The 12538-nt window shown below is 36.8% G+C and overlaps 1 protein-coding gene across 2 annotated transcripts in view; it reads right to left on the minus strand.

Annotated features, from left to right (window-relative positions):
• CLVS2 (clavesin 2) overlaps positions 1-12178 on the minus strand; it is a 75763-nt gene extending 63585 nt beyond the window's left edge. For both annotated transcript variants that reach the window (XM_002714800.6, XM_089332747.1), the window contains exon 1: positions 11787-12178. In XM_002714800.6, the coding sequence (XP_002714846.1) occupies positions 11787-12175 (389 nt within the window). In that variant the 5' untranslated portion in view covers positions 12176-12178. The remainder of the gene's footprint in view (positions 1-11786) is intronic.
• Positions 12179-12538: the final 360 nt, after the last annotated feature.

A 12538-nucleotide genomic window follows, 5' to 3' on the forward strand; every position in this document is an offset into this window, starting at 1 on the left:
GAAAGGTCTTCCTTTTTCCGTTGGTTCACCCCCCAAGTGGCCGCTATGACCGGAGCTATGCGGATCCGAAGTCAGGAGCCAGGTGCTTCTCCTGGTCTCCCATGGGGTTGCAGGGCCCAGAAACCTGGGCCATCCTCCACTGCACTCCCGGCCACAGCAAAGAGCTGGCCTGGAAGAGGAGCAACCTGGGCAGAATCGGCGCCCCAAATGGGACTAGAACCTGGGATGCTGGAGACGCAGGCGGAGGATTAGCCTAGTGAGCTGCAGCCCTGGCCCATAAAGATAAAATTAAGAAGGAAGGACTGAAGGGATAGAAATAGAGATAAATATAATACATTGGGAAAGTAATAGAAATTCACATATTATCACACAAGTTATCCAAATTTAGGAGTTGGATCTCTATTTGTTATTGTTGTGCTTATTCCTACCACATTCTAAAAAGTCAATAAATGCTCTTTTCATTCCTGTAAAATGTGGTTAGACTGAGTGGAGAGATAACAGTTAAAGAGTAAGCCACTGAAGGCAGTGGAAGTAAGAACAAAAACAGAAAGTTAGATTTGAGAGACATTTTAGAGATAAGGATATTAAACCTGGCAATTAGAAGCTGGTACTAACATTGGAAGAGGTGGAAAGAAAGACACAGGTTTTAGCTTCAGAGCCTGAGTACACAGTAAAATCTTTCATCAAAATCAATAGTGTAAACAGAGAATACTGTTAGAAATGGCTGAAAAATGTAGAGTTTTTAATAGAACATGTTGTACTCAAAAAAAATATGTAGTACACCTGAAAACATATATTGAGCAAATAGAAAAAAAAAAGATGTTCAACTCAAGAGGGACATACATGGTATAATTTGGATTGTAATTGTAGCCATAGATGTAGTATACCAGAACTGAAAAATGTTCTACTTTAAAAGATAATGATGACCTTTAAGATAGTCTATTAATACTATTGCAAAAGAGCAAGGATCAAGAGGCTTAGGGATATGACATCCAAAACCGCTTATTTTATACATGAAAGAACAACACTGGTACCAACGCTGTGCTACAATGGATGAAGCTGATACTGTCAGGCCCACATCCCACGGCTAAGTGTTGGTTCAAGCACCAGCTATTTCCCTTTCCTTCTAGCTTCTTGCTAATATGCTGAGGAAAGTAACAGAAGATGAGCCAGGTACTTGGGCCTCTACTACTCATTTGGGATACCTGGATGGAGTTCCTGGTTCCTGCTTTTCACTTGGCCCAGACTTGGCTGTTGAAGTCATTTGGGAAGTGAACCAGCAGATGGAAACTCTCTTTCTCTGCCTCTCCTTCTGTCACTCTGGCTTTCAAATCAATAAATAAATATTTTGAAATTCATAAAATTTTTTATAGAGCTCTATTAATTTGCTATTATATCTGTGAAATATACATGGCTAGGTTTGTTTGTTACTTCATAATTGGCCCATCTATATAATAAACATAAAGGCCTAATACAGTTATGACCTGAAGCCTATAAAGTTTCAGAAACAGGGAACTTGGACAGGACAGCTATATCCCTGGTAAAATTTAGATTCTTCCTCAATAATAATTTAATTTCTGAAATTCATAAGTTAATGGTTAAAAAAACCTAAAAGTTAGAAAATGCAACTTGGAACACCCTCCATGTTCTGAGGGTGATCATTCTTATGTGATGAATAGGAATACCACTAACATTAACACCAAAATACCACTAAATCAATCTTGAATCCGAAATTTTGAAATCAGCTTTGGAAGGATGATGCATTGATGTGTACTGAAGATAAATCATATCACAAGTAGGGGCCAAAAAGAAGAGATAATGTGATTTAAGTAACACACTTGAAGTATGTTTTCTCTAAACCTTGTCAAAATCAAGACAAAAATGTATATACATATCATTATTCCAAAGGAGATACAATGAGGAAAATCACAGGGCAGCAGTGAAGAAAAGCAGTTGGACAAAACCTCAAGAGTAAAACTAACCAGTTTTTTTTAAAACGAATTATTATCCTGTTCCAAGAAAATAATTAAATGATCTTTATATAAATCACGATAATTTATAAACCAAGGAAAAGAAACATAAAAACATCTTAGCTAACTGACTTCAAAAGGTGGGTCAAAACCACTCTCGATTCACTCTGTTCCTTGTTGTCAAACATGTCATATTATTATCATTAACTGCTCAGCAGGCTATACTTAAGTAGAACATTACTACATGGGATCTCGCCAAAGTCAATAAAACATCTACAAAGAGATGTAGCATCTATGGATTTTATCTCTTTGGGAATCTTACCACAATTCTCCTCATTTAAATTATGCTTTACTGTTACAATTTACAATTGGAGATCACCACAAGGAAATATTCCACAAGCTCATGCTTTGGATTTACATTCAAAGAGTGTAAGAACCATTATTGCTATTCTTCCATTGTATGCTGGAAGAAAGTCATAAATAACAAACTCGCATGTTATTGCAGCTCTTTTCTGATTATGCTTCCCAAAATAACATAAAATAAAATCCTAAATTGTGGAGAAAACGATACTTAGCATGTAGTAAGAAAACAGCGTGACATCAATAAAAAACTTTATAATTGATATCATTTCTTTACCCATGGATCCTGAAATAACTGTAATAATGTATAAAAATATATGGGGAAGATGTTGACATCCATGGCTACTATTTATGAACTTTGCAATCAGAAGGAAAACATCTAATTCTTCTTGAAATGTTTCAATTACAAAAGCAGCCTGCCTTGCAGAGTAGGATATATATTCATGAATTAATAATTTGGAGCATTTTTATTTATAAAATTTATAGCTATAGTAAATACAAAGCAAAAATGAGGACTGGAAAAAAGATAACTTATTGTTTTTCCAACTTCAGTTTTCCCTCACACCTTGAAGAAGATACTGTACTTTGCCAAATCTCCATTTCCTCTTTAAAAAGCAGAGATGATAACAGCTACTTCATGGAACAGACTGTAACATAATTAACATAGTGCCTAGCACATAGAAAATACTTAATAATGTTAACTTCTATTATTTCTATTAATTCTACAATTTTGTTCTTTTGTTCTTTGTAAATATTCTCTCCTTACTTTTTAACCATTTATTCTTAGCTTCATAAAATTGTTATGAGGATAAAAATGAATACATGAAAAGACTTTAATACTACTTTTCATGTCATTTGATAAAGCCAGTAGCTATATCTGCTATAATCATGTTACTGTAACTGTTTCTATAAGGACTTCTAGAACTCTATATATTGGTTCCATGATACTCCCATTGAACTCCTTTCTCCTCCCACTTTACTGGTCACTCCCTTTCATCTTTGGATTTACTCCCCTCCAATCACTCAGATGTAGAAACAGGCATTCTGCACTATCCCACAAAATTGTGGAGTCATGCACTTATAATTTTGTCCCATACATTCGTGAAAGCCTTGTGTATACCCCCAAAGCCAGTGTCATTCGTGAGTAATATCATGTGTCTAGTTGCCACCTCAACGTCAGCACCTTGGTGACTTCTAATGTAACTCTTCCTAATGCCTCTCAAACCCAATTCACTCTGGGATTGCTTACATTAACAAATTAATGAAGAATCATTTTCTGATAGTGTCTTTCCTTTTCACTCTCTTTATCCACTAAGTCCCAATGATTTTCCCTCTCTATATATATTTATATGTCTTTGGCATCCAATACTTCCTTTCTGCTAGAGACCCAGGTTTATTGCCATCCTGTCACTTTCTTTTTCTCTCTTCCCTCTTTCTTTTCCAGAAATCTTGCCCACCTCCTATTGTGTAATTTCCTTGCCTATCATACTTCACACAGTTATCGAGATCTTATCACATCCATCACCCAATAAATTGGTACACTCCTCCATTCTCCTCTAAATTACCTTCACTTAAATCTGCTGGGGATACTCATCTTTCTTTTCATTTTCCCTAAATAACACCCTTCTCTGGGCCAGGCTGCCCCCCGCATATTTTGATCTGTAAGATTGACTCCACCTCTCAGAGACTTCAGTGCCCCCTCCCATTCTAGAGCTCTAGCACTTAAACAACAGTGTTTTTCCTAGGACAAAGACATATAAGCTTGACTTAATAACTGTGCTATAGTACTTGATACCACTTTTTATCTTCAGCACTCAACAATGTGCCTAGAACACGATACATACATAATAATGTAAAGGTACTTGCAAAATTTACAGAAAATGGAATTGAAAGAGAAATTTATTTTATTGCAAAACATGATATCTGTGCATACTCATGTATTTTAAAATCAAATTGTTTCCTAAGCATATAGACCATGCTGCTTCAGTTTCTCAATGTACCCTAATGGGATAATTTTTTATATTATACCATTCAATTAAGCCTGTTTTTAATCTAAAGGGTGATGAAGACACCTTCCCAGACCAAAGAAGACAAGAGCCGTCTGATGCAGCACTGCAGATGGAGCAGCACTCTGCCTGAAGCCGGAAGCCCCCTCACATTTTTACAAGAAAAAAATAAGTGAATTAACTGAATTCCCAAAAGCACATTCAAAAAATATTTATCAAGACCAGGAAAGCTTTTCCTGCTTCTGGTCATGCCATTTTTTGTTTGTTTTTGTTTCTGTTTTTGTGGCTACCAGCCCAATATTTCTGTCCTGTGGTTCACAATGTCTCCTCTCTACCCGAGCTCACCACCATGGCAAAGATCAACTTAAATCACAAAGAGGTCATATTCTCTTATTTCCCAACCGTTTCAGCATGACATGGAAAACTGGCATCCTGGCATCACAGTGAGCAGCACAACAGCCAGCAATTTCCTTTTGCCACTAAATCAATCAGCCATTATTAAATTCTTCATTAAGGCTGCCCTGGCCCCTCAGTTTTCATTAAGCCACATTTTCTAATGTCTAAAGCACTTTCTATTAGAAAGTTGCTTGGGGGAGGGTCAAAGGAGAAGAATTACCTTTATTAATGCCTCAGGATCTCAATAGTACTAAAGCTGATGAGCCCATCTAGGTGTTCAATATTCCTGAGTGGGAATAATAATAATACCACTATTTGTGTGATGCTTCAAGATTTCCAAATTGATATCAACTTAATTTCACAACAACAGCAGTGTCTAATCTGGTTTTGTCCTGATCATTTTACAGATAAGGACATGAGGTCTCATAAAATTTAAATGCTCTGTCCAGAATCACCATGGGGGCAAAGAAGGAAGCCTGAATAAATGCCAAGTGTTTCTGACCCCACATACACCCTTTTTCAGCCCCCTGTGGTGCCTCATATCTAGAACACAGTTTGGCGAATGACTGGTCTGCTTTTCCATGTCCTGTCATGTGTTTCAGAAGATTGAAGATCAAAAAGTCCATGTCAATATAGCACCTGTCAGGCATCCTCCAACCAGACCACAACAGGAGATGCTGGTAGAGGAAAAGTGATACAACATTCACGGGAGTCACTATAGGAAATGGCTAAATCTACAAAATATGAATTGTGAAATTTTCATCTGCCTGAGTCTTGTTTTAACTATACCGCTGTGGTAATGCAAGTGAATAAGAACAAAAGAACTATGAAAATGAAACATGTATCAGTAACATATTATTTAAAAGGGGTTAAAACTGCCCACCATTTGCCATTAAAAAGAAAAAAATCATAAATGAGCTGGAAGAAAACAACATATCATTTATGCAACTCTTTCTTTTAGGACTACAAGTACTTGATTAATAAAGACTTTGACTTCAGAAAATTTATTCTACCACCTTAATTTTCTGTTCCTATTTGTGTATATCATCAGATTGAACCATGATCTTCTAAATCATAGCTTTTTTAAATTATCAGAGTTTAATTTTTGTTATAATTAATTTTCTCTTCCTAAACATAGGATGGTAACAAAAGAAAACGACTGACTAGTCACATGATCATGCGTGAAACACATAATGGCTACAATGCAAGCTTTGAATTTTTTTTAACTAATGAATGGAAATGTAACAATACAAGATTGAAATCAGTTAACCAAGCTGATGATGTGTAGAGACCCTATACAGCACTGAGTTGCCTACAGCTGTCTCTCTGCCCAGATTTCCAGCACTGGCAAACAATATTCTCATTTAACTTCACTGGTAGTTATTTACCTTGTCCCATTTTTTATTGCCAGAGACATTGTGCATTTTGTGTTTTTATCTGCCCCTAACCTCCAATAGACTTCTACATACATTGTAAATGCTTGACTGAAGCATGTTTGTAAAATATGAATATTAATTACTCAGTGTGTTGTTTGATGTCACGAAGAACTAACATGCAGGAGTATCTTTTCCCTCATGCCAGTAATGGCACATACTGTGATAGTGAAATACATGCACCTCCTCCCCTTGGTAAGATAAGGAGCTCAAACTTTTCCCCAGGATGAAGAATGTACAATAATTTACTAAGACTAACACTATTTACTAGTTCATGTTTTAAAAATGTTTAAATGTTTCTTTTGAAGCATTCCTTCGGGGCACAATAGTAACCTCAAATCCTTTGCTTCTCTTCAACTTCATTTCAGGTTGCGTACTGGAAACATGTAAACAATGTGGTTCATGCCAGGCCTAATCTGTATCCTACTGAAGGCTGGCATTCCTGGTTTTTGCTGTTATTTCAAGATTATTTCACTACTTACTGCATAATTGCCCCAGTTTCTAGAGACTGTCCTACTTTTTCGGAGATATATCAAAATATCCCTCTAATATTTCTCTGGAGAATGTTTTAGCTCTCTGCCATTTTCAATGGTGTAGACCAAGGCTATAATCTAGAATCAATTACAGTTTCTAGAGTCTTTGTTAAGCTTTCCAGTAAGGAAGCAGCATGGAAACTATGTTGAAACAAAATTTCTTGGATGCCACTTGCAATTTCTAGTTTTGATCTAACCAAAATTCACCCATATTACAGCATAGCAGTCCCTCCAGGATTCAAAGGTAAGGATCCTCCCGCTACTTGCCACTCTGTATGACAATAATTTAGTTGAAAGGCATTTTAATACTTTAATAAATTGAAACTAGAAATCTTGAAAAATAAGGTTCTCAAATTAAACCTCTTCCTATTTGTTCTTTTTTTAAGGTTATTGAGTATGAATGTTTCTCTCTAATCAGTTAATTACCTTTAATTTTTTAATCTTTCCATAGCCGTTTCTATTTTTATTTTATTTTAGTTCACTTCCAAAGGAGAATAAAATTTTGTGACTGGCATTAGAGCAAATTTGCATAGTCTGTGGTTATTTCTTAATTGTAAGCTGTCACTATCATACTCTTCTTTCATTTTGAACATGGGCCACATTATTTTAGTAAATGAGAGCATGACGATGATTCAAACTGAAGCCTCAAATAGCTGACCATTTATGTATTTTATCTTTTATAAAAAGAAACAAACTGGTAAGAACAAGATTTTTAGGTAATTTCCAGAATAAGTGAGAAGATCATTGCAGTATGTGGCTCATCAGTTTTCACCCCTTCCAGAGCTTTAGTACTGTAAGTGATAATCAATTCCCATTATGACAAGCCAAAATAGTGCAAGATGGCCAGTGCTTACTGAATCCTCACCATGCTAAAAGTCATTTTCATCCTAATTCTATTTAATTGGTTTCTAACAGCTATTAACCAGATTTCAGATACACAGTTGTCTCTGTACTACAGCATGAAGGACTACTTTATAAGCTGAACAAGGTCAGTAGAGGTAAAATACTCATATTACTTACAGACAAACTGAAAATGTACAGGCCAACTCTCAAACTACATGTTGTCATTATCGTTCTGGTCATTTCATTCATGAACATTCCCCAAAATTATGTGCCAGTTGATTTCAGCTTCTCAGATTCCACTTTCATGCCCTAGAGCCTAGACTGCCATCCACCTTTATTCCAAACTTTCTTTTCCCAAATAGTGTTACCTCTTCTAACTTCATGTCACATTCATCTCACATTCTATTGATAAAATCAAGGGGACAATTTGAAGATACCTGCTAAATCCTAGGCAGGGCACTATTACTTAGGAAGGAAATATAGCATGTAATGAATGGAAGACTATTGCTCCTAGCAATGCAGTGAAACAAATTGTTTTTAATTTTGTGGCTCTCACTTTTGTTTTCATAAATTATGTTAAACAATCTGAAATGAGATCAAACTGTAATTTTTTCCATGGAACATCCTGCTCCATAAATATAACAAATCATGAGTTAGTTCAATCCTCTTTGTAAAGTACCACAAACCACTGTTAAAGTCATTCTGACACTCCATCCAGGATTTCAATTTGTTTGTGTAGGTTTGTGAGAAGATGAGTCGACTGTAAGTATAATTTCTCCTTAGTCTTCCTAATAGCTCCATTTCTCTCATTCAGGCTTTGGAAATGGTCCAATTCTTTACAATAACCTGAAACTAACCACATTCTATTACAGTAAAAAGTGACACTATCTTGTTTATAGTGACCATCTCAAATGCATTTACTTTTTTCAGTGTCCTGAGGAGCAAACTCCAACAAATTTAATATAGGAGAAAGCACATATCAGATAAATTCCTTGGAATTCTGTTCTTTAAAATGCATAACTCTTAACGGAACTCAAATATTTGCTTGATATCTGCTATAGTTCAGTTGCTGTTATATATACAATAACACAATATAGTCCTGTCTTTTTGTTAGTCATACACATGAATTCTTACAAGGGTTTTTATAAACATTTTTTTAAATTCGTAACTTGTTTTCCCTTTGTACTGGACAAAATATTGATTTCCAAATAGAGGAGGACATTTTCATTTCATTTCTAGACTATTTCTATGCCATCACCCATATTTCTATTATTTCTTTAAAACAACACTAAGTGGCTGAAACATGTGATTCTCTAAATGTGGGCAGAATTGTGGCCAGATACGTAGTTTTCTTGAGAGTACCAGGTAATTTTGCATCAGCAGGATCAGAGCAAGGAAGGTGAGAATTCTTGACCCATAGAAAGGGAGTGAAGGAGGTATAAGAGAATTTGGCACATGGCATATCTATATATATAGTAAGATAAATAAAACAAGTTTGAGGCTCCAGGGTGCAGGAGGTTGTCAGGTTGAACAGAACTGAAATACCCTGTCACTGCCAAAGAGGCAAACATCCAGATGTCAAGGGAGGGAAAAAAGTAGCACAAATCCCTGTGACAATGGCTTAGTGAAGACACCAACACAATAGACCTCTTTACTCACAGGTGTCTGTCATTCCGACTATGTTGATTTGGGAGGGCGAGCAAGTGGGGTGAAGGAAGGAATGATATCTTTTAAGACTATAAGAGGAAACTCAAGTGAATTTTTTTTTTATTTGACAGGTAGAGTTATAGACAATGAGAGAAAACAGGAGAGAAAGGTCTTCCTTCGATTGGTTCACTCCCCAAATGACTGCCACACCGGCACTGCACCAAACCGAAGCCAGGAGCCAGGTGCTTCCTCCTGGTCTCCCACTCGGGTGCAGGGGCCCAAGCACTCAGGCCATCCTCCACCACCTTCCCAGGCCACAGCAGAGAGCTGGACTGGAAGAGGAACAACCAAGACTAGAGCCCAGCACCCATATGAGATGCTGGCACTGCAGGCAGAGAATTAACCAAGTGAGCCACGGTGCCAGCCCCTCAAGTGAAATTTAAACTGGCTCTAAATCATGTGCATACTTTCATCTGATGTACTGTAACTTTTTGATTATACTTTTTTAATTTCTAGCCATAGAAGTAGAATTCACATTTATAAGTATTTCTGCAGGACACAGCTTCTCTTTTTTGTAACTTTTAATGCATAGAAGTTTTGTACTTAAGATTTTTATAGGCTTCATAAAAAATAAGCCTGTATAACAATCATTAAATCCTCACTCATTGTTGACTTCCAAAGACCAAAGTTTTGATGTCTAGTAATGTGTCCTCATTTGAAGGCATGAGATAGACAAAAAAGCAGTTTCTTTACTAAATATAGAATAATCACCTATCATATTCATGAGAATTTCAAGTAATTTTCAACTCAATATTAATATTATCAGTTAATATTGTTTATAAATTATTAGTTAATATCATTAATATTAGTTTACTAATAAATGGAAATAGGTCACATACAGAAAAAAATGAAAATGTATACATCTATCTCTATTAATGCAATCTTCCTCCCTAGTGATATCTGTAATGGACTTTAAAACACTTAATTATAAAAATTTCCATAGCTCCCATTCAGTATAGTTCAATAAACAAATTTATGATCTAACTGACATACAGAATATTAGGTTCTTTTAAAATAAAATTTTGTAGTTTGGAAATACCCAACCATTGGTTTTCATGACCATACAATATACTTCTCAGTTGAAATAAGCCACTCTTTAAAGAAAAATTATGATCAGCAGAATGAATTTTACAGTTCTTCAAACTTTCCTATCTGATAGGAAGATATCTCTAACTAACTCAAGTAACAAAACTCCCTTCACTTTCCACAGAGATCTTTAATAAAACCTAAAGATTCATACAAAACTCCATTTACTTACAAAAGCTAATTCTCTATGAATTTCTTAGGTTTATGATTCTTCAGTTAATAGTTTTATCTACCTAAAAATATCAGAATAGTTCTCAGTCTAAAATTATAACAGAAAAGTTACCAATTACAAGGGAGAAAAATCATTAAAATATTAATTTACATTGTAAGACACCAAGGCTCTGTGGAAGAATCAATAAGGTCAACAAAACCTCTCAGTAAGTCTTTTACAATTGCTCCAAAGATGTTTTAAACTAGCCGGATGCATCAGAAGTCACCATTAACAGAACCAAAAATACAACCAGCTTCTTATCATTCACAACTCTGGTAGTGTTGTGTGTGTGTGTGTGTGCGTATGTGTGTGTATGAGTTCTGTGAAATACATTCAAATTTTAATTTAATTGAAATTATCTTACACAAGAGCCTTTTATCATTTCTTGTACCTTTCATTCTGAAAAACTAATGCTGATTAAAGTAGGACAAGTATTACTGTCAGCATTTTTCTAGAATGATGTAAATGGCCTAACAATATTATCCCTCCTCTATTAAACAGCAAATGAACTCAAAAAGTCTATCAACTGAGTACTCTGAACATTTTTCACTTCCATCCAAAAGGTGAAAAATCACATCAGACAGACAACATATTCTTTAGATTGGTGACAGGTGTAGAGCAAGCACACCAGTCAGTCTTTATCTTCAGAGTCAGCAGGCACACTCAGCGACAGAGGACACGACTCTTCCTTTTCATTGAAGTGACACACGACATATTATTCCTTCCTCTACACATCACCAAGCAGAAAACTTCCCAAGCCACAAAACTATCTGCTGTGGTCTGAATATCAGGCTATTTATAAAAAAAAATCAAATATGAGTACTAAAGATAGAAGTTAAAAATGAGGAAGAGGAGGAGGGTGGGGGGGTGAATTTAAGAATTTCTCAGGAAGAAGAAGGAAAAGTTGTCTCCATTCTCATACTCATTTCTCCAGACCAGTAAACTCACTCACAAGATGAAAAATGTAGAAATGTAGAAGTTTTTTGTTTGTTTTAGAAGTTAACTGATTCAGGCTTCAGTGCAACAATGTAAGTTAAGGAGCACATAAAGCTTCAGTAGAAATGATGTTAAACAGGTAAGAGTTTCAAAAGTTAAAATAACAGATCTTTCCACTTCCCAACATGCCAACCAAAAGCTCTTAAGTTCCAGTGTCTCTTTTCTCCCAGCCAATATCAAAGCTGAAAAATTTATGACACTACTCAGGGTAAATTCTGGAAACTGGGAAAGTAAAAAAAATTTACCTGCTCTGATCCCAGTTGGCAGCAAAAAGGACTAGAATCTTCCTGCCATAGTGGTCCAGATTGGCCAGGCCCCCAGGGAAGCCATCCTTCAGCGCCTGTTTGATGCCAGGGTCAGTGGCCTTGAAGCTTTTGAACATGTCCAGGTTCTGCTGCCGGTACTCAAAGTATTGAGCCAGGAGGCGGAAGGCCTCAAAGTGATGAAACTTCCTAGCCCGCAAGAACCGTAGGATGAAGGCGTCATCTGTGCGCAGAAAGCCGATGTCTGGCCTGGTGATGACCATGTCCCTTACCTCCTGGATGTCCTGGTGCAGTGTGTCTGGGTTCTCATTGAGCTCCAACCGAGCTTTTTCGAGGGTCTCAGGAGAGAGGCCAGCTTGTAAATGAGTCATTGTTCCGCTTGGTGCAGAGCGTTTCCCTGTGAAGCTGTTGTTGACTGTCCCACCGGGACCCTCCCAGGCCCTGGCCGTTGCCACCACCACACCCTGGCCCCGGACCTCGCTGCTGCCTGTTTCCTTCCCTTGACAGGAAATGCTTCGTCTTGGTGTCCAATCAAGTACCCTGTTGCTCCTGCTTTCCCACAGCTTTACTGTGGGGGATAAAAACTTCTTCCCCACCCCCTGAAACACAACGCTCCACTTGGGGCTCCTCTTCCCTCTCCTTTCAAGAGATGCAAACCTTAGGCGAGCCTTGTGCGCTTCTTCTTGTCCTTTCTCTATCCTAACAAAACACCCCTAATGCCACCTCGCGCGGTT

This window comes from Oryctolagus cuniculus, chromosome 5, assembly GCF_051225735.1.
Source record: "Oryctolagus cuniculus isolate XC-2025 breed Fujian yellow rabbit chromosome 5, ASM5122573v1, whole genome shotgun sequence".
In the NCBI taxonomy this organism is placed as follows: Eukaryota; Metazoa; Chordata; class Mammalia; order Lagomorpha; family Leporidae; genus Oryctolagus; species Oryctolagus cuniculus.